The sequence below is a fragment of the Pteronotus mesoamericanus genome, unplaced genomic scaffold (assembly GCF_021234165.1).
Source record: "Pteronotus mesoamericanus isolate MK-2021 breed Mesoamerican mustached bat unplaced genomic scaffold, CSHL_Meso_final scaffold_99, whole genome shotgun sequence".
Classification (NCBI taxonomy): Eukaryota; Metazoa; Chordata; class Mammalia; order Chiroptera; family Mormoopidae; genus Pteronotus; species Pteronotus mesoamericanus.
Genome location: NW_026555330.1, coordinates 13,930,486 through 13,953,123, shown reverse-complemented (window position 1 = coordinate 13,953,123; position 22,638 = coordinate 13,930,486). Strand labels below are relative to the sequence as shown.

Genomic DNA, 22,638 nt, shown 5'->3' with positions numbered 1-22,638 from the left:
CCGCTCCCAGAGGAGGGGTCCGGAGCAGAGCAGTGACCTGCGCCCGCCCCTTCTCAGAGGAGGGTGCGAGGTCGTGGACGGCGCTCCTCCTTCGCCTCCATGAGGGGCTCCTTGCCTGGCAGTCCGGGCACTGAAGGGGCACAGGCCCGGGCGTCTTTCCACGAACTTCCCAGAGGCTGTGAGCTCTCACAGGACAAGGCTCTTGTCCTGTCGAGGGAGGGACCGCGCCCGTGATGGCATCCATGGGGCCCTGGCAAAGTTCTTTTCTGGACAATTCTGTGACCACGTCCAGAAGGCAAGACACCCCCACGATGACACAAGCGGTCAGTTCCTATGAGTCCTTAGAATCTCACAACTGTCAAGGTGGAAATGGTGACATTCACACAGCAGCACTGTCCTTCCCCTGACGAGGTGCAGCCAGGGCAGGGCCGCGTGCGCCGGGCGGGGCTCACCGGCGCCGCTCCGCCTCAGGACCGCGGAGGCTCACGGGCGGATGCATTTGCAAAGGAGGCAGCTGAAGACCGCGTGCGTTAAAATGCTTCGTGAAATTTTATTTGATATTATTCAATCATATAGATTTGGCAGTAAATGTTCATATCGCAAAGTGCATAATCAAACGTTGTACTTTCCCACCTTCCATTTGTCACAGAGACACGCCATGAATTGTTAAAGGTTTACTACTTAGGAATGTGTATCAAAATACGCTGCCAATAAGAGATACCTGGATTACAAGGTGCTGTATGCTGATTGTGAAAATAGATGCAAAAATATTGTTTGGCAAGTGCAGAAAAAATATATTTCTTTTTTATTCCATGACTTCTCAAACTTAACATAAGCATTAAAAGAAAGAGTAGTTGTACTGCTTTTGCTCATTTAACATATATTACCAATACTATATTTTTCATTCTTGAATAACAAAGCACATGACCCACTGCTGTATAATTTGGATGCTGTTCAAATGTTAATTGCTATAATGAAGGTTATTATTAAAATCAGAGAGCAGATCTGTGTGCGGAGAAGAGCGGCTTTCACCAGAGCTCTGCCCAGATGCCGTGTTTGGTCAGGAACATAGTTTGCACATTTAAGAAGAACGCTGTGCTGACTCACAGGCAGGGCTGGACGCCGGCCTCGGGGCTGGGCGGGAACGGCGGCGCGGAGCCCACGGGCACCACACACTATCGCTCACCACCTGGCGCCCGAAGGCGGCGAGGCCGGCGGAGGGGTCTCTCTCTGCAAAGTTTTGCAGACCCTTTGGCTCGTGTTCTCCTGGCACTGTAAAAAATTATTTGACTTTCTTCATCTGTGCTTCCTGGAGATAATTATATTTGCTTAGAAACAGTGTTAAAATTAAGTGTGATTTTTTATTATAAAATGTTTCCTTGGAAACATCTTTTTGTAGGTTAAATTGTACTTTGTTCTAAAATACTTAACTTTCACTTACAATAAAAAATCAAAGAGGACAGCACAGGCCAGTTTGGAAATTGCCACATTAATTGGCAGAAAAACTTAATATTTTTCACGATTTTATGACCAGTGAATGGTTGCAGGTAGTGGACTTTTTTTTTTTTTTTTATAATTTAGACATTTATCTAGATATTAGATTTCTCTCTAGAAATTATGTGTTTGCTTTAATTTTGAAAGCGCCAGACCGCGCGAGCACAAGGAAAAAGACACGCGTGTGTGGGCGGCCTCGGAGCTCACCGAAGGGCGTCAGCAACCGCCTTAGCACACCGGCCCCACGGCCAAGGGCAAGCCCCTCTTGGGCTCGTACGGGGCGGTCCTGGCAACCATCCGGATGCAGTCGATGATCGGGCAGACGCTGAGGCACAGGGTGCAGCCGGTGCAGCCGTCTGACACGCTGGGCAGGTGGGTCTCAGGGTCGAACTGGATGGCCTGCAGACAGAGGCGGGGAGTGCGGCTGTCACTGCCCCCCCAAGCCAGGGACGCCCCCGCACCCCACCCCGGGAGGGAGCGCCGGGCTCTTGTTCCCTGCGGTGAGCTGGGCGCGGGCACCCTCTGCCCAGTGCCGGTGCAGACGCAGCCACAGCGGAGCCCCCGGAGGGGCGGGGAAGGAAGACAGGAAGTCCTTGTAAATTAGAAGTGCGGGTCAAACATTCCCGGGAGTTATTTCCCTTGTGTCGCGCAATGGGGTGACACAGGTGCTCTCTGTCCCCCGTTGGAGCAGCGCTCCGGCCCCTCTGCAGTCCGACTGGACAGAGGACCCCGCCTGCCCCTGCTGCCCCCTTCTCGTCTGCCTCGCTGGCACCCAGGTGACGAGGCACCCGTTTGGATTTCAAATGATATTAAAAAAAATGCAGTGAAAAAAATTAGCTTAGGAGCCAACTTTGAGGTTTGAGGGTTTCCCAGTGGAGTCCAGCTGCTGTCCCAGCACACGGGGAAGCCACGGAAGGCGGAGGGCTGGGGCACCCGCCTGCCCTTCCACGCCCGTCCCCGCCCGCCCCTGCGCGGCCGTGAGAAGCAGGGCACGGCCTCCGGCTCAGAGCCAGGGCAGGGCTGTGAGGAACCTGAGAACATATACTTCCTCTCTCCCTTCCTCACCCCTCCTCCCTGACAGGACCGTTTTTAGTGACGTGGGACTGAGGCTAGAATGTCACAGTGGGAGTCAGAACCTCTAAGACGTTAGATATCAGCATCCGATGCTCTGGGTGATCTTAGTGGTAGGACTTGCTGACTTTTCTCTGATTGGCTAACTAGGGAGAAGATGATGTAAAAGTCAATGTGATAGGGTCAGCATTTTCAAAATAACTGTAGGAGGCACCTTTCAGCTCGAAAAAAAGAGTGATACATTGTTAAAAATTTGGTCTAGAACTAAGGTCAAACTAAGGCTGAAAAGATTTAAAAAACAAACAAACAAAAAAACACCTCTATTAGGTGGTCAGAATAGGCAAACCCCGTCTTGAGCAACACGGGACCTCCCTCTGGGCTGAAGAAGGTCAATGAACTTCAATTTTTAAAAACGGGCCGTTTTGTCTATCTTGAAAATTCTATTTACCTTTATAGTTTGACAAGCCAAGCGCAAACAGCATTATTTTGCATGAGTAGCCTGCAGCCAGGGGGCGCCCTCTTGTGGCCGCTGCCCCAGGGCCCATCCGGCCGGGGGGGGGGGGGCGGGGGCAGGGCTGGGAAGGACCCTGCGCGGGGGCCGTTCTGGAGGGGGCGGGGGGTGGGGGGGCGCTCCCAGCCCGCCCGGCCGGGCGGCAGTGGGCGGGAGGGGCTCAGAGCAGCGGCAGTGCGCGGCCGGCCTGTCCCTTCCCGTGCCTCAGGCCACAGTGGTCCCCGAGCTCAGAGCTGGGGGGCTCTCTCTCTCGGGCTGGAACCTCCCCTCTGGTGCCACGGGTGACGGAATGGTGCTGCAGTAACGCCGCGCGAGGAGGGGAGGCACCGTCACCGGCAGGGGCGGCCTTCCTTGACCTAAACACGCCGTGCTCTGGGGCGAGGGCCACAGCGGTGGGGCCGGTGGCACGCCTGGTCTGACGGGCAGGCTCGGCGGCGCAGGCAGCCTTCTGCCACCGAAGCCGGAGGGAACGCGCCTCCCAGCATCCTGACCCACGCAGGGTCCTTACCTGGTAGCCGGAGTCATTGCAGGTCATGTAGCATTTGCCACAGTTGATGCACATCTCCTCATCGATCATGGCCACCACCTGCTCCATGGTGTTCAGGTCCTTGAAGGCCCCCAGGTGTGGCAGCGCCCTTCCGATGACGTCCTGGAAGACAGGCACGGGGTCACTCTCGGCGCTTGCAGGGACGCACTGCCGTGGGATGACGCACCGGTGTCAGGCAGGACCCCCGTTTTTACGTAGGTTGCGCTGAGTGACCCAGGAGGCTTAGATTACACAGCGCTCACACGCCTGCGTGCCTCCCTTGGCTCTAGCAGCTCTAACGCGCCTGTCGTTGGAAAGGCGGGCGGTGCACTCGTCTCGCTTAGAAACACGAGACCTTGTGAACCACACTCAACAGGTTCTCTGCTATCTGAACAGCGTTTCTGTGGATGGAGGGAGGGACAGCCTTTTCAGGGGTAGCAGCTTCCTTTTTCTCAATTTTGGACCTCAAAGGATCCAAAAGTAATGAGAAGAGACGCGGGGCAATAGTGCCCTTCTGCTGGAAGTCTTTAGATGCTGAGGACTAGGGAAATGAAAACGGGAATGCTTTGCATTTATATCGCTGCATTTGGATTCTCGGTTTTCATTTAGCACACCCACCTGTCAGGTCTTGAAGAGTATATCGCATTATTTAAAAATTCTAATTTATGTTAATTGATTAGGCTCATCTAATAGCTAAATAAGATGCTCTGCTACTTTGTGAGAACTAGGATTTTCTTCATTCACCACAGAAGAATTGCATGCGGTTACACATTGCTTTGTTCTTCACGTTAATTAAAAGCGTGCTTAATACGTGAAGCACAGATGTTTCATCAACAATAAGAAATACTTTGTTTCGTAAAACAAAACAGAAGAATGTAACAACGTTTGTCAAATTAGTATGCTGTCAAGATTGTCTGCTTTTGTTTTTGACTTTTAGCAAGGGAATCCTTTGTTTGAATTCAAGGTCCACGTTCAAGGAGGGCCGCCTCTCCCCCCCAGCGGCCCCCTCCTTGCCTTGGTGTTTTACCTCCTCTGCTCCCCTGGGGCCTGGGCTGCGCTTTCCTCCAGCCCCTCCCCCGTTCCAGCTCTCGGTGCCAATATGCCCACGACTTGGCGTTTTCAAACGGAAGCAAGGTTTCCGTCACTGCGTGCGGTCGACCTGCGCACCTCTCAAGGAGCCGGATGGCGGAGAACACACAGCCTTGTCCTCACTGTTTCCTTCCCGCCGGGCTGACAGTACAGCCGCAACGAGACTGCAGTCCGCCTGCCGGGGGGCACCAGACGTCAGAACCAGCCTCTCCATTCTGAATGCTCCTCACCGGCGCCACAGGCCCCCTTGCCAGAGGCATGATGAGGATGAGGGCTGTGCCTCAGTTTCCCCACGTGCTGAACGTGACATCAGCACTGCAAAGCAGGGCCTCCTGATTTCCTTACATTGGTGAACACTGCTTGGATTTCTCCACTCTCCTGGCCTTGACGTCTCAGAGCTGTGCTTTTTGGCAACTTCTCCCTGCTTCCCGTTCGCATCTGCTGTCCCGTGTTTGCGTCCCGGATCTGCAACACCTTTTGAACCGTCTGCCCATGTGCAGTATAATCACTCACCACGGCCCCTCGATTGCCCACGACTTCTGCGGCAGTGACTTCTTCTGCTCACACCCTTGTCTCCTCGCCACCCCACGCCGCGCGGTCGGCCTCCCCTAGGCCTCGCCACACAGACTCCACTCGCTACCTCGCTCCGAAGGCTGCTGCTCGGGCGCGGTCTCGCCTTGCAGTCTAGCATTTAGGGCTTCCCACCAACACGGACTTCTTGGTCCCGTTCTCACCTCCAACCACCGTGTGGTTCAGCCAATCTGGACCCACTTGTCAATCAACTGTTCCGGTGCCTACTCTCGCGCCTTCTCTCTCCAGGCCTCCCTTCCTTCCCGTCCCCACTCCGAGAAGTCCCATCCGTTGTGCAGGGACAGCTCCCGTGCCGCTGCTGCTGAGCGTGTCCTCCATCGGCCCTCCTCCTCCTCCTCCTCCTCCTCCTCCTCACCAAATGGGAGATGGGGTCTCCCTTTGTCTCATCCCCCTTCCTCTTGCTGTTTTTCCTCCCTGCAGGGCCTACAGTATTTGATCTATTATGTGGAACTAATGATAACAGACGACTCTTGAGTTCTCACCGTGAATCAGGCCAACGCCTTAATTTAAGCATTTTCTCATTTAAACCTCACGCATTTTATGGATGATGAGGTGACTGAAATGTGAGGCTCCAAAATTAAGCGAGCCGACCCCTGAGCGACAGGGGCGGCGGCGGCGGCCAGCGCCCTGCAGGGGGGGCCTGCCCTGACTCTCCCACTGGCCCGGCGCGCCTGCGGGCTGAACCCGCCGCCCAGCCCGGTCAGCAATGCGAAACATACTGCGCGGGATCGGTGCCCGTCGGACCTGCCCGTGTGAAACCCGTGGAGCTGAAGGGCCAACGGCATTATTAAAGAAGGAAAACACGTATGTTCAAGGTCAGCTGTGAAGGAGGAAGCAGAGAGTCAGACCACTGCTGTGTGACCTAAAGCCCCAGGGCCATAGCGCTGTGCGAAGCTGACTCATCTCTTATTTCTCTGGTTAGCTTTTTCCACTTGGTGCTATAGTTATTTTCCTATTTAGTTTCCTACCTGCATTCTCTTAGTGGGTTTTATTCATTTTTGGGTCTCCTAGGGTATCTTGTTCCTGCAGACCACGGAAACTTAATGGGCACTCAAATATTCATTAAAATAAACGTATCTTTTGTTTATCTAACAAACAAATTGCTAAATACACAGCATAGTATTAGGCACATAGTTGTGAGCTAATAGCTACTTGTTGGTTTACCGAACATTTATATTAATATGAAATTCACAAAAATATTTGAGTACTTCTTTAAATAAAAAAGAACCATTATCAAAGCATCTGGATGGCTTAATATTTTCTAATAATATTTTAAGATAGACTATACATGAGGTCACTCTCTGGCTGTAAAAGCCTACTTACGTGTGATAGTAAATAATTGTTTTTTATCTAGCCAAGCAATCAGTCAACATAGCTGTTTCATTGAACCAGATTATGACTTCCTTCAAATCACCAGGAAATACTCAAAAGACAGTTAGAAAGGGAACCCCCTCAATGGCCATCAACCTTGTGAGGCCTGCTCGGCACAGACAGTGTGTTGTTCTATGAGATTTTGTTGTTGGAAGCAAGTTTATATTCTGTGCATATTAAATATGAATTTAACTCCATACTGGAGACTTGCTGTTGTCATTTACTAAAACACCATTGTTTAAATGTGGAACTAAATAAAACAAGGTCCTTGGAGCCCCTCTAAGTTATTAGCACTTGGTGTTAAAATGCCCCCACCCTGCCCCATTCATCGCCATTCCTAAGAAAATCACAGCCCTGGCCAGCGTGGCACAGTGGGCTGGCTGCCATCCCACATGGTGAAAAGCTGCTGGTTCGGCTCCCGGTCGGGCCGCGGGCCTGAGCTGCAGGCCACCCCGGGCTGGGGGCGCGCAAGAAGCGACTGCCTGATGGTTCTCTCCTGCATGGACGCTCCTCGTCCTCTCTTCCCCCCTCCCTTATTCTCTCTCTAAAAATAAATAAATAAAACCTTTAAAAAATATAAATATTTTTAATCTGGAAGAGGATTAAAGAATGACTATTTTAGATTATTTTTGGACAAGAATATCAAAGAAAATAAGTTGTCATTCTGTGCAGATGAAAATGTGAACATCTATTTAGCACTCAAAGCTTCCAGGTAGTGCTTCCGGGCTGTAAACACCCCTGAGTGCGCGCCCTGGAATTTGGCGTTCACTGTGAGGTCCGTACAGTCAGCAAAGCGCACGTGACTAGTCAACACACCTGTAGAGAGTAGGGAACCCACGCTCGTTATTCCAGGCAGGTGCGGATGTACAGGTGCGACAGTCAGCTACAGCCACCCCTGGTTCGTGGGAGTGCTCACCTGTGAATGTCTGAGCAAGCAAAGTGATACTCAGTTCTTTAACGTAGAGAAGAGTCGCTTGCCTTAGAGGTGTGCTCCCGAAATTAATGTTGTGAAGGACTACAGAATTCCAGAATCACATCTTTGTCGATTGATTATGTTTGGGATGATCAAAAGTATTTTTAAAAACCCAGAGAGCAGTCAATATTCCTGTTTGACAGAAAGTGTCAGACCCACGAGGGAGGAACCGGCGGGTCCAGCCCTGTCCCTGCTGCATCGTCGTTTATTATGCTCCGCAAGAGTGTGTTAGTTTTGGCCTATTTTTGTTGTTGTTGTTAGTGATTGAGTATTTTCAAGTTGCGATCGTTAACTGTTCTTCCTAGTTTGAGGCCTGCTAGACGTCTGATTAGCCTACGTCTGAGCCCTGCGGCATTCGCAGGTCAGGACCAAGGACAGCGCACCGCGGGGCCAGCACCGTGAGTCTCTCTGAAAGAGACCCGGTATTTAAATTACTCGGGCCTAATCGCGCTGCCATTTCCTTATCTGGACCATTACCAACGTTGCCCGTTCTTATCTTGTGCCCCGAGTGCACCACTTGTCTCGTAAACGAGATAACTCAGTTTGTTCTCACTGACTTTGTGCCGACTCTTACTGACTTGATCCTTTGCTCCTGCTCTCAGGTCTAAAGTTCAGGGATCTTTGCAGGATTTCACTGGGGCTAGATCTCAAGCTTTCTGGGGTGCTTCTGTCTGGTCCCCATTTTCCCAAGCACATTCGCCTTTTCCGTTCTAGAGAATCTGGGGCAACATTTGTTTTCCAGTTGTGTGATACAGCAATGTCATTCAAAAACACTTTCAGAAACACAGTATGCAACCTGTTTGGGGGGGTCCTGCATCACGCCCCGCGAGGGAGAGGACTGGGAAGGGGGCTGCAGGGCCAGAAAAGGAAGCCCTGGGCTCACCTCCAGGAGAACGTTGCCAAGTGGCTCTCGGCGCGAGGGCACCGAGACGGGAGGGCGGAGCCAGGGAACACGCGTAGGCCGGCGGGCTGAGCGAGGGAAGCAAGTGAGCCCAGACACAGAAGGGAAGGGCCTCAGAACCTGGGGAGAGAGGGCCGGGTGGGAGGGAGCTTCTCAGTGACAGGGACAGATGGGCGAGGTGCGGGCGAGCCCCAGCACGGCTGGGGACAGACCCCGGCCCTCTTCGCTGTGCTCTCTTAAGCTGGGTGGGACCAGGCGTTGGAGCAGCAAGTTCTTTTCAGACTCTGGACCTAGACTCACTTGAGGAGGCTAAATGGGGTGTTACTCTATCCCCAGCTACCTTAGAGCTCATCGCTCTGACATGCTCTTCCCATCCTGTGTAGTTCTACGAACATTCTCTCTGGGCAGGCTAGAAAAACAATAGTTGAACAGTCTTCTCTAATTTTAAGTTACCATATACCATCTGCTCTAAGGAGTGGGTGTATTTTCTCTCTCTTTTAACTTTTAATAGACAAAATGTTTTTCCATCGTATCTAATATTTTCTCTAAACGGACGTCATCTCCGGCTTGGGCACTTACGGCTCATCCTTAGCCTTGGTGACACTCTTGATCACAGCGGTAACTTGTGACCTGCGTGTTGACCGGTGAATGCTGAGTCCTGCGCACATTTAACCCCTTCCTCGCTTCCGAGGAAGCTCGGCGAGGGTGTCACCAGGTTGCCGTCCACAGCCCCTCAGTCTTCCCGGTCCATGGTCAGGTTTGGGGCGTTGGCCGCAGGAAGTTAGATTTCCTGAAGGCGGGACACCCACGTATCTGAGCGCAGACTTCCTTTCCGAGGCCGAGTGAGCTCCGAGGCGCACGGGCGGCCTCAAGCTTCCTTCGGCTGCCCCCTCTCCAAACAGATGGTTTAAGGAGCCGGCAATAAGCCGACGCTGCCTCCCCTCGTTGCTTCCCCCTCTTTGGTGACACCGCACCTCCGACAAGGGGATCAGCAGCCCTGCAGGCGCCTTGCCTTGGGCGGAGGGGCTCTCTGAGGCCGTGAGGGCGTCTGTCGGGCCTCCCCTCGCCTGTCCACGTTCCCCGCTGGTTGAGGGGCCTGTGATGTCATCCCAGGACACGTTTCTGCTTGTCCTCCGTTCCCCCCTCTTGCACCTGCCCTCACCCCGGCGTCACCGTCCAGGCCGGGGTCACCGCGCACGCGCAGATGGCTCCGACGCGCCCGCGCCTCCCCAGCCCTGTGGCTAGACCTGCTTATTCCAGGCAGCAGGGACCTGGCGCCCTCACAGTCCGTGGGCCACGCCTCCTGGCCCCTCGCGGGACGGCAGGGCTGATTCTCACCAAATACAGTCATGTTTTCGGGCGCTCGGTGTGACGAGTTTTCACCTGTGATTTGCAGAGGTGTGGACGAGCGCCTCTGGCGTCTTCCAACAGCCACGGGGAGTCCTTGGCTGCTTTTCTTCGCTGCCACCTCCTTGAGGCTCCGTAGTGTCTGGAATGGCCCTCCGGTTTCACCTGAGCACGTTTCTCCTCTCTCACAACGGATCAGGCTGCGCGGGCTCCCGCCAACGCGCCCTCCCCGCCTCACGGGGTGCGGTCCGCGTCCCGGCCGGAGCAGCAGGAGCGATGACCACAGTCCAGTGCGCCCCTGAGCCACCCGCTCCCTGCCCGGAGGCGCGAGGACACGAAGACGTGAGGGAGCCGCCCTTCCTGGCTCCGTCAGGAGAGCGAGTTCATCCCGCCGACTCCGACGGAGGGGGACCCGCCCGCGACTTGGCGGGCCCTCCGGCCTCCGCGACAGCCTCCTGGGGCGAGGCGGTCCCTCGCTGGCGTGTGCCCCGCTCACTGCCGCGGCCCTGGGCGAGTACACAGCCTGCCTCCCGCGTGGTTTCTCTGTCTGCAGCGTGTGGCAGGCGCCCTTCCGAAGGCCCCGTCTGTCCTTTAGAAGAAGCGGCTCTTTCTCATGTCAGCCCATTCTTCCCCTCCGCCTCGCGGCACTGGCTCCGATGACCCCCCCCCCGTTTCTGCGCACCCGTTCCTGTTTCCTTCCCAGACGCAGCAGCTCCCAGGGCGGCACCCGCCTACGAAAGGCTGTGCCGCCAGTAGCGACGCACGCCAGGCTGGTGTGGGTGGTGACAACGGAGCCTCCTGGATGCCAGGCTGTCCCCTGAGCCCCCAACGCCCTCTGGGTAGGACGGAGCTCCCCCGAGGCCACTCTCCAGCGTCTCAGGAGTCGAGGCCAAGCTGGGCAGCGGGGACACGGGTTCTCCAGGACCCCTGGCCACAGGTGACACAGAAATAACCCCCGGAAGCTGCCGCGGAGACTCTGAGCAGTTCAGTTGGGACGGCCCTTCACCCGGTGGCATCGCGTTGTTAAGAACAATCCAGAAAACTCGATTACTGTCCGTCGAGTCCGCCCCTCCTCGGAGCCCCAACCGAACCAAGAACGAGCTTTCCTCTTGGACGCCGCCACCTGCCCACCGGGGGCCGCGCTGCATCGAGGGCCTGGCCGCCGCGGGCCAGCGCGGGGGGCGGGGGGGGCGCCCTGCTGCGCGCCCGCGCGGACGCCCCTGGAACCCTGCCTCCCGGTCCTTCCCTCCGGGGGAGACGGCGCGCCAGGGCCCCATCCCAGGGCCGGGCCTTGGAGGCCAGTCTTGGCGTTGCCGCCTTCTCAGCTGTGTGGTCTCGGGCAGGTTATTCAACCGCCCTGTTTGTCAGCCCCTTCCTCGGTGAAGCAGGGAAAACACGGCTACCTGGTAGCGGACGGGGTTATCGTGAGATGAAACGAGTTAACGCGTAAACACGGAAAACAGGGCCTGAAACCTCATAAGGACTCAATAAATATTAGCTTTTATTATTAATTCTCTGCTTAATTAACACTAATTTATTAAACTCCATGTTAAATATCACATCTCTGTGAAGCTCTCCACAGTCAACCGAGGCAGAACTAATCCTCCTCACTCCTCTGTGTTCCCAGAGCATTTTGTACACATTTGATTGAACTGTAAATAATTTCTAACACGCGTCTTTCTCCCTTGTTAGGCTACAAGCTCCACCAGGATGGATTTCTTCCTTTTTAAAATTCCTGCTGTATTTCTCGTGTCTAACCCACTTCCTGGGCTGCGGGGGAGCGTGTTAAACGGAAGTCAGCGCCACGTCTCCGCCCCGACCCTGCCCCGGCCCGGGAGCCCCCGAGCCGCGGGCCGCGCCGGCGCGGCTCCGCTCACAGGCCTGGCCCCTGGCACAGCGCTGGCCGCACCGCGAATGCCGGGAAACACGGGCTGACGGCGGACGCTGACAGCGCCCCCCTCTGGGGCCCCAGAACACTGCGTCTTCTCTGAGGCGCGTGAGAGGGAGGAGGAGCCGAAGAGCAGAGATCCACTGAGCCTGGCTGGCTTAGAAATAAGACCGCTGCCCTCACAAGCAGGGGGCGAGGCGCAGGTTAGAAGCCTGAAAGCAGGGCCGCGGGACCTGTCCAGGCAACAGGGGCCGAGCTGGCTTTGCGGGGCGCTGGGGCTCTGCACGTGCCTGCGGTGATGCCCCGCCCTGGGCGAGGAGACAGAGGGGCAGGGCCCTGGAGGGCAAACCGTTGAGCAAGAAATCCACAAGGAGGCCAGCGGGGTGGGCGCAAGAACAAGCCCCCCAGACAGATGGGTGGGGAGCACAGCGGGCCTCTCACACGGGTGAGTCCGCGTGTGGGGAGCAGGCCTCCGGGACACAGGGCTGGGACACATGGTGCGCCCAGAACGGGGAAACAGAAGAGCGGTAATGAAGCAGCAGAGGGGAGAACACACACGTGCCTGGGTGTACGTGCTGGGACAGAGCCACAGCGCGGGCCGCGCCCGAGTCACGTGCCCAGGGAACGCGCTGGGACAGAGCCACGGCTCGGCCGCGCCCGAGTCACGTGCCCAGGGAACGCGCTGGGACAGAGCCACGGCTCGGCCGCGCCCGAGTCACGTGCACAGGGGACGCAGAGTTGGAGGGCGCCTTAGATAAGAATAAATACAGAAGCGGGGAGGGGCTCCAGAGTCCCAGGAAAGACTGCGAAGACTGCGCTATATGAAGGCCCCCGCAGAGAGGGGAGCGCACAAGAGGAGGGGCCGTGAGAGATGGAGCAGCGGCCCCTGGGGACGCACTCGTGACCGAGACGGGGGAGAGGACGGCACCCAGGCTCCTGGCTCAGGAGAGAGGGGGGACAGCTGCTGCCCGTTGAGACTCGGACGCGGCAGGAGGAGCAGATCTGAACTGTGACGCCCGGCGGGCGGTTCAGCCAGGTGCACCGCCCCTGCGCTCTGCGGCGCGGCCCGGGGGCGGGGGCGGGGGCGGGGGCGGTCCGCGCTCACGGGAAATAAACACAACCGCCCGGTGCATTGGAACAGCCACGTACTCGTGTTGTCGGAGGGCTTCATTTTACCTTGACGGTGGGAATCGGCTTTTTGGGGATGAAAAGCTGCCTCTCGGGGGCCGGGAGAGCGGCGCGTTCCCCCTTCAGTGTGAGCTTGTGCTCCGCTACGATTTTCTTGCGCTGTTCCAGGTAGGGTCCAAAGCTTGGCAGTTTCTACAAAGAAAATACACACATAAGAAAGCGTGTTAGCTTGTAGGGGAGAAAGATGGGAGGGTACAAACACAAACGCTATCACCAAGCAAACGCGCACCCAAGCGTGTTTCCGGGGGCCTGACAGGCCTTCATTCCCGGGCCACCCGCCTTCCAGGGGCCGGTCCCGCTCCTGGTCATGAAGAGCACAAGGGCCGCGTGCGCTTACCAAACACATATGTCTTAGGTATGAACATGTTAATTAAAACGCATTTCTAAGTGGAATAGAGTTCACGACCAAAAACCAAATCCATCCACTCAAAACAATAGCTATTAGTTAGACCGTTTGTTTGGTTTGTACAGGCAGAAGGTGAAATCTATCGATGCTCTCCCCCGCTTCATCAGGTTTTCAGCACAACATAGACGCAGCCACAGCCCCTGACAAATGCTTCTGCCAATAGCAAGGGTACTCTGCCAAAGTTCTACTCTGTATCTGTTTTATTGTGTTCAAATTCTTACTACATCTCTTTAAAGTTGGTAATGAATGTTGATTGCAATTTACTGGAATAGCTGAAAACAAAATGGTAAAAATATTGATTTCTCTGTACAGAAAATAAATTTTATTTTGCATGAAAGAGACCAAAATAGAAGTAAAAAAAGCAGAGGAAATATCCGAGGGCTTAAACCAACTCCATCAGTATTCAAAATCACACCATTGAGCTTTAAATCTCAAGGCTATTCAATGGGACTTTACAAAGTTCATTTACGAAGATACGGGGGTGGCAGGGAAAAATGTAAGTGGTTTCAACTTAACAAGAAAACGCCTCATACTGTTCGTTAGGGCACAGTGACTTCCTCTTCACGTCATCCTCTCCTCTCCCAGGACCTCTGTCTGTTCCTTCTATGGACACACGCCACTGGTGGAAAGACACTGCTGCATTCCACGTGCTCCCTGCCGGCCTGTAGCCTGGACTGGCTAGCTCTCTTTTCTAAGACTGCAAAAGCACCCCTTTCTTTGGCTCCTGCAGAATAAAGCCCATGTATCCAGGTCACTGATGTTGAACCGGTGTACCACGGCACACTGGTGTGCCACAAGGATTTGCAAAGCACGCAACATCTGACGATGTAGTCAGGGGCACTGACCTCATTTCTTTTAGATTGTTGAATAAAAAAATGACAACAGCCAACACAACAGTAGCTGTCCAGTGTGGACACTCTATCTTGAACCATAGTATATAGGTCATATACTAGAGTTGCATCCTATTGGTCAGGGCACAAAATAAGGTTGCATCTGATTGGTTAATTCTTGGTACCAGAAATCCTTATATACACGCATAGGCACCTGATTTTATAAAAAGTCACTCTGGAGCAAAAAGGGTAGGTAATTACTATTACTACGATTTTTGTAAATCAGTGAAAATTGTGCCTATTTTTTGTCAGGTCGGCAAAAAACCACATCTCCCGGGGCGCCACAGCAGTTTAGCGCTCCGTTCCTGTGTGCCGTGAGACGAACAAGGCCGCACCGCGCCGCCGGGCGCTGCTTCCACACGCTGGCCTGCGCTCGCCGCGGGGCGAGCGGCCCGGAGGACGTGCGCCCCGGCCCTCCCGGGCTGCCGGCAGGGAGCGGGGCGCGGAACCCAAGGACGCTCCAATGAAGCCAAACTGCAACTGAAAATTTATATTAGCAGAGCACATTTATGTGGCAATATCGAAGACTGTTGCTTCCATTATCAATTTACTGTAATTATGTCAACAAGTCAAACAAATGGAAACCGTGGTATGAATGCCAAATTAATTTATATACAATTAAACTAGAACTGTATTCTTCATCACTACACCTTCATGCTTTCCTAAATTACACTATTTAATGGTTGCAGTAGTAAGAAATGATATGATAGAGGGAATATATTGTATCTATTTTTACCATAAAATAAGTTGATGCTGTCGTTTTAAAAAGCATGATATAAATAAGAGTATCAAACAAATCTTCACGACTTAATCACATACGTAAGCCTCTTTAATGTAGAAGAGGCAATGCTTGTTGGGAACGTCCTCTTGCGAAATGACTTTTTCCAGTAAGGTGGAAGGGTTACACTTGGTGTCAAAAAGTTCCCCCGGGGCCCCAGCAGCATCGCACAAGGTGGTGGACGCACCTCCACATGACAGAAGTCTTGTTGGGGTGTCCCTCTCCCTACCCTTCTCTTGCGCAACATGGACACCTTACTTCCCATCGTGTATGCTCGAAGGTCATCGGGATGCTGCGTCGACACAGGACCTCTGGTCCCAGCAGACCCGTCCCGGCGGTGAGTCTGACGGAAACCTGAGCTGCTCTCCTGCCTCCCTGGCCGGGGCTTGCCTCGCCTGGCACCGTCTAGCCCCACCTGCGAGCTCCCTGAGCCATTCCGGGCAGCCGCCCGTGGAGCTCTCCCATCCCTCTTCTTGTAAATATGGACCAGAGGGGACTTCCCCCCTATTTTGATTATTCATTATCCAAAGGGAGAGGGAAAAAAGTAGTTAAATTTAAACAATGGTTATTTTGAATTATTCCAATGATGGAAATTAATAATAATAATAATAATAATAATAATGATAGAAAATCCCTTGGTGCTGAATAGAATACCTCCTCAGTAAGTATCTACTAGCCTGATATTTTCTGTAATGGTTTGCAGTGGCTGACCGTATTTGCCGTATTTAAATTATGCAGCCTTTTCCTGGCCAACAGTGCTATGATTCTAAGATGTGCTTATTTTTATAATTAGTCCTAAAGAGAGGCCCTCAATTTAATGTACTGTGGATTCCTCTAGGATTTGCTTCATGTGTTTGCTAGAAGAGTCAATGGAAGAGAAGGAAAAATGTTGCCAAATTTTTCTTTACATTGAAAGCACACCCACACAAAACGTCAGTGACGGCCCTGCCTGCCCCCCAGTCCTCAGCTCTGGCGAACGAGGGTCCCTTTGGGTGCGGTCATCACTGCTACCTGGACAGTCCCAGACCCAGGCAGCTTCCGAAAGTTCAAGGCTGCTGCCAGCATCTTGTTTTCTGCGTTAGTATAAGAAGGTTAAATGCTTTTATTAACTTTAATGTTTATTTTTATCTTCACCCGGGGACATCTTTTTTATTGCTTTTTAGAGAGAGAGGAAAGGAGAGAGAAAACCGTCGATGCGCAAGAGAAGCCTTGGTCAGCTGCCTCCACGATGCATCCGCCAGGGCTTGCCCGCGCCCAGACCGCGGATGGAACACAACAGAAAGGTTGTGGGATGTTGCTGTCGCTCCCACCAACTGAGCCCCACTTGGTGTCAAAAAATTCCAACAGTCCAGGGCTACATGCTTTTGTTTTTGTTTTTTAAAAATCACATTGTATGTATTGAGCTGCCTCCAGGGTATCTGAGTACTGAACATTTTAAAAGTTAAGTTTTCCAAAAGTAAAGAAGATAAATTCCCCCCTGCACGGAAGGGATCACCTTTCCACATAACTCCCTTTAGGCCACTGTTTGTGTTCTGATCTCGCCAAAGAGACGAACCAAAGCAGAGAAAACTCAGGAAGAGCAGAGACGTATGGGTAGCTGGCCGCGGCGCGTGTGTGGGGTCAGTGACGACTAATGAAGCGCTCAGTTCAAACCTCTGCCTGAACAGACAGCTACCTGATTTCCTGTTGCGGGACAAGCGGTGGCCGGCCGACAGCCAGCAGCAGGCATGCACCCACGTCATTCCTTATTTTCCTGCAGAAACGTCTTAGCCTGCGGTAACTCCCAGCAAGGGGTCTGAGTGCCATGCTATGTATTTTAAACAAAGGAAAAAGTTCTTGAGAACTTTTATCAAAAGCTGCTTTGTAACTGATGAACTGAACAAAGCTCAGGGATGGTGTGATTTTTGTTTCAATAGCTTCTCCGGGGACTCATCACTGATGAATTTGTTCTCACCAGAAGAGCTAAATCCTACTCATTTAAAGATAACAGTATCTCGTGCTAAAACTGCCTGTGTCCAGATAGAAAGAGCATTACACTGCCGATAGAAAAGTGACAACATAATGAATCAACAATGATACCTTAAGCCCGCAAAGCTTTAAGGTAAAGAAGTCTATTTGGATTATAATTTATTCATGGATCAATCCAAAGGTAATTGAGCATATTATGAAGTAGAAAAGGTTTCTTGTTCCTAATAGAACTGGAGACTGCTATCTTCCAGTTTAAACTGCATAATTTTTACAAGAATGGAAGCAAGTTAGCCAACAGCACTGGTCTATAGTGCTGAAATGGATCAACTTTACTTTCCTAATCATACTCTGTTATCTGGCTGGTGACAATAATAGCAGGAAAAGTAATTACTTTGATATCCAAATGGTAGGAAGTGAAAAGAGAAAAGGACTTCAGGTTCATACTGAGTGCCACATGGCACTCAGTATAATATGAAACCCATGTATATGGATATGGGTGTGTTGGGGGGCTGTGTGTTGTTGATATGTGTATGTTCGTCTGTGTATACACTGACAAACTGAGAATAATTAGATGCAAAGAATGCTTCAGTTTTAAGAAATGACTTTTTTTCTTACAAAAAGAACACATTCACATATAATTTAGTTACATTACTTATCTTTTGCCACTTAGTCAACAAATACAATATCAGATGCCTACTCTGGGCCAGCAACTGTTGCGTGTTCTAGTACAGGTTAGATAGTATTCACATGTTACATGCACTATTATCGTCGCTATGTATTTCATAAGTGTCTCATCATACCCTGAGGGCTACGTCAGAGTAAATTACAGCTCGGGTATACCTGGTGCCTGTGGTCACCTACAGGCATGATACACATTTATCCTTGGAAACCAATTTTAATCATGTCACCCACAATTAGAGACAGAAAATGAAGAGTATAAGCCTTCCAAGGATCGATCTTCGACAACTCAGAAAGGCGTTGTGTGCGTTTCGGATGTCTCGTAGAACGTGTGGGCGCGCGGGCCTGGGAGTGGGGCTCCCGGCCGGTGCTCCTAGCGCCCTGACATCAGTCACGGTGCAAGGCAGTCTGGGAGCCACAGGTGAGAAGTCTCTTCAGTCCCGTCTGCACCTGCTGACTTGTCTTGTTCCCGTCCCTCCGCCATGAGAGTGATCAACTGCTGACGTGTGACCCCGATTCCTAGTTCAAAATCCATTTCATCCTGGCTTAGATTCAGAAACTAGGATTTTCCTCCTGGGTAACTGGCATGTAATGCTTAATCACTGATGATAACAGAAGCAATTTGTCCTGATATTATCAAATTTGGGCAGCGGAAAACAATGAGGCAGAGGGGGGACCATGTCTGTGTTGTTACCACAACCCTCTGTGGGGCCCGGTGGTGCGACCTGGGACGCTGGGGCTGGACGTCGCAGTGTTCGAAATGAATGAAGCACAATGAGGCGTGTGCCCTGATACATTCAAGCACACAACTTCGATGGAAAACCCTGACGCCGGCATCGGTCAAAAGCAGCAATAGTTTACATTTCATAGAGAAACGAGCAAGCCGCTGTTTGCAGAGTGGTTAAGGTATGGACTTAGAAGTCAAATTTGCATTAAAACCACGGTTTTACACTCATTAGCTGTGTGCCTATGAGCCAATTACTTAACCATTCCGCTACTAATTTCCCTGATCAATGCAAGGAGAAGGACAGAGTCTAACTCAGGATCGCAGTGTTAGCGCTAAATGGAGCCCTGTTTGTAAACGGAACGCCTGCCAATTTACCCAGGAAGCCTTAACTGCTGCTGCTGCATTGCGCACCACGCTCGCCCTGCGGCTCCTGTCCGCGCCCGTACTCCCTCGCTAGGCGCCCCCCACCCCGGCCCTGTCATTTTCACGGGGCCCACGCGGCCTCCTGCGCTTTGGCCCTCAGCGGCGTCTTCATAGCACCTGCGTAATCTTTAACGACGCCCCCGACACACACGGCGCCCCCCGCGTCCTCTGGGCAAACCCTCACCCAGCCTTCCTGCCCTGCCACGACCACCAGGGGGCCCCGCCGCCCCCTCTTGGCACCCCGGGGAGTTAGTTTTTGATTCAGCACAAAACAGGGACTCAGTGAATTTTTTAAAAAACTAATGAATACCTTGAATGTACTTTAAAAATCCTACGGGTTGTTCAAAATGTCAGACAATGCCAAACAATTACTTTTAGGAAGAAATTAAATTATATAAATAGGTTCTTTCAATATTAAGATTTACATAAAGTAAAAATCTCCTACTTATACAACAGGAGTGCTACCTAAATTCAAACAACAGACAGTGCCAGACAAAGTTTACATATGAAAGACACTCTGGGACCTGAAGGAGCGGGCCGTCGAGGGCCTGGGCAGGGCCCCGGCTGAGGGGACACACGGGGCTGGAAGGGCGAGGCCAGTGTGTCCCTGACCCTGGCTGCGGGCCACCCCGCTCCTCGAGGGCGCGGCCAGGAGCTGGGTTCTGAGGGAGCCCGGAAAGGCAGGTGCTGAGCGGTGGGGGCGGGCGTGCCCGCGTCAGGAGGCGGGGGCGCGGCCGGGGAGGGAGCCCGGAGCCGCAGGGGGCCACCCTGGAAGAGGCGCGGGGCGAGGGGCCAGCAGCGAGGGCGCCCTCGGCTCTGCGCTGGATAAGCCACCAGAGGGCAAGGCGCCCCCCCTGCTCCCGGCCCCGCGTGCTGTGAAGTGGCTACACGGGGCTGCGTGGGAGGGAGCACGTCGATCCGGGGAGGAACGCCCAGCCTGAGTGCACCGTCCGCACAGACGACTGAGGCACCACTGACCCAGTGCCGGGAGCCCACGCAGGGCGGGGCGTCAACCACGCAGGGCGACGCAAGGTCCCCGCGCTGCGTCCGCTGGTCACCTTCACCAGCGCCAGCACACTCACAGCGCAGTGCTGGGTACCAGGCGCCGGGCGAACCTACTGCGCTGGCCCCGCCGCGGGGCAGGCGACGCGGTGGGCGAGTGGGGACAGCCCAAGGGGACCGGCCGTGAGCCTCCAGCAGGCTTGGGGACGAAGGCAGCGCCCTGGTCCGCTGCAAGGGCCCGTTTCCTCATCTGTTAAACAAGGGGGTTGGGCCAGACGTTTTATAAGGTTCTTCCCAGGGACATGTTTTGTTTTCACATTCAGTGAGAGATCCCCAGGGTTGATGCCCAGGTGGAAGTGGGTGGGAGAAACATTGGAGGAGTCACAAAAGGTTACTCCTCCCTCCATTAACTACAGGCCTTGGCAGGCCTGTGTAAGCTGTGAATTATGGACCATGCGGATGACGCTGCTCAAACTCTGGGGCTGGCTGGGTTCGCAGACCTCCACGGACAGCTCAGCCATTTCATCTCATTATTAGATAATGAAACCTGTGTGGATAATTAATAAGTGTGAAAATGATTTTTTAAAATGAAAGCTACCACCACAACGGACGCTACGCTGTAATGATCTGCACAGGTCCGATGTCTCGTGGGAAGCTTCCCAGAGACGCACTCTACACAAAGCCCACCACGCACACGTTGGCAGCAGCACCAGGCACGGAATTGCCCGTGTCGGTCGGGATACAGCGTCCCTTCACCTGCGGCTGCGCGGGGGTCCGTCGGGAGCTGCGCCGTGCGGTGCGGGAGGGGCCGAGCCTGCCCCAGCACGGTGCCACCCGCAGACGGGGCACTCACCCCCGGAGGCAGAAGGACCGGAGGACACAGGGCAAGCCGCCGGCCTCTGTGGGCGTCCGCTCTTGTCCGCGTAAGGCCAATAGCGATGGTCACTCCGCTCGCTCGTCTTCCCAGCGATCATTTGAATCACAACGGCAGTGATCCATTATTAAAATACAGCTTTGACCCTTCTGGAAACTATAAACAATATAAAACCAAAGTGTTCTTTTATTATATTGAGCATAAATGGTGTTTATGCTCAATATAATAAACAATGTAAAGCTGAAGTGAGTATTCTGAATTATGAAAATGTCACCAAATGTTAGCTACACATAAAGAAAGACTTCCTGAGCTAGAGTCCTTCCAATGCCTTAGGAGGACTTGGATGGAATAATTTGCTTCTGAAATTTCCCCTCAAAATGCTACTTTTTCCACGGCTAAGAGCTGCGTAGGCTGTGAAGAGCAGAAGCCAATGAGACAAAATGGAATAAAAATTACTTCATACACCAGGATGGAAGCAGAGGAAAACAGAAAAACAGGGCGACGAAGGAAAGAGAACTGCTAGAAATATAAAACAAACAAACACCCCGCAGAGGACTCAGGCTGTCTCTGGAGCAGGAGTACAAGGGTAATCAATAATTCCCATACCTATTCAATGCGGTAGCTAATATTGTCCTACAGGGACACTCCTGGGTGACCGCGTTAAGCCCTTTTGCCTGAAAGTGTGGCACAGGGCATAAAATATCACATTTTGATCCAATTGAAAATCCTATTTGGAGTTACAGTTCTGGACATATTGGAAAAAATGGTCATCATTTTGAAAGTCAGTTTTCAGGGTTTCTATCCTAAGTAGGAGATTTATATTGGAGAAGGAAATAACAGCAAGTACGAGTTTTTGGTTGAAAGGGAAGAATTGTATAAGACAATTAATGGCCACGTTGGTAGGAAGGGCTTAGCATGGGAACATGCCCCGCAGACCGTCACTTCTGCAGACACGAGCACCGGCAGCGTCCCTAAGCTCCGCGGGAACCCCCCTCCGACCCGGGTCCTCGCCGAAGGCCTCCACCGCCCTGTGGACGTGGGGTCCCCTCTTCATCACTTCCTAAGCTGTGCTACCCTTATTTATGCACTCGCTCTTTCTCAGGAGACAGCGTGCATTCTGAGGACTCAACACTTCTTAGACATGTTTTATAGTCCCCTTAGTTCTTCGCACATAGTTGGCCCTAATTAAATAGTGTATGAGTGAACGAAGGAATTAAATCAACAAAAAGCTACACTGAAGAAATTTTAGCTCACCGAACGTGGTCACTGCTGAATGGTGACAACCAATCTAGTCTGTTTGAACACTTTTTACATAAAATATTTAGAAAGGTTCTCTCTATGCACAATGCTTGCCAACTCTGGAGTCCATCTAATGCTTAAGGAGTGAACAAATAATATTTGGCCTGGTTTACAATATTACATCAACCAATCCCTGATTTAAAAAAATACTTAATTGGAATGGTAATAATATACTACAGCCCAGTAGCATCTGTAGCAATGAGGTATTTCAAGTATAGCTCCAATGATCAATTTAGATTCAACATCTCAGAACTCAAGAAAAAGCATTCCTTTGTCTTTTCCAGGTTCTCTGTTTAAAGTTTTCTGTCAAGATAATAATTACGACCAACTATTTCCCTCTCCTGCTTCCTAATAAACAAATCCAAAAAATGACTAATCGTAAAAACCATTCCTTAATCAAAAGTTTACTTCGAACCATCCTAAATCTAGGCAATGATTGCATGAGGTCAAGGAGTTCGCTTCAGGGGAAGAAGAATGCACCTGAGCTTCTGGGCTTCCCAGAGCCGCACGGCTATGCGGCACCTGCTGCTGGTCTGAGGCCCCCCTGCCCTTGGCCGCGACCGTCCATTGTGAGGGTGAGCCTAAGGTCTGGCAGAGGCCGAAACCACAGAAGGGGGACGGCAGTCACAGGAGCAGAGTAATA

General features: G+C 52.5%; 1 protein-coding gene across 1 annotated transcript in view; it reads right to left on the bottom strand.

Annotated features, from left to right (window-relative positions):
- Positions 1 to 532: 532 nt before the first annotated feature.
- The window catches only part of DPYD (dihydropyrimidine dehydrogenase), a 527,599-nt gene continuing 505,493 nt past the window's right edge, over positions 533 to 22,638 (bottom strand). Inside the window, exons 21-23 of the mRNA XM_054564805.1 lie at positions 12,939 to 13,082; positions 3,585 to 3,725; positions 533 to 1,893 (exon numbers count right to left, since the gene is read on the bottom strand). Of these exons, the coding sequence (XP_054420780.1) occupies positions 1,723 to 1,893; positions 3,585 to 3,725; positions 12,939 to 13,082 (456 nt within the window). The 3' untranslated portion in view covers positions 533 to 1,722. The remainder of the gene's footprint in view (positions 1,894 to 3,584; positions 3,726 to 12,938; positions 13,083 to 22,638) is intronic.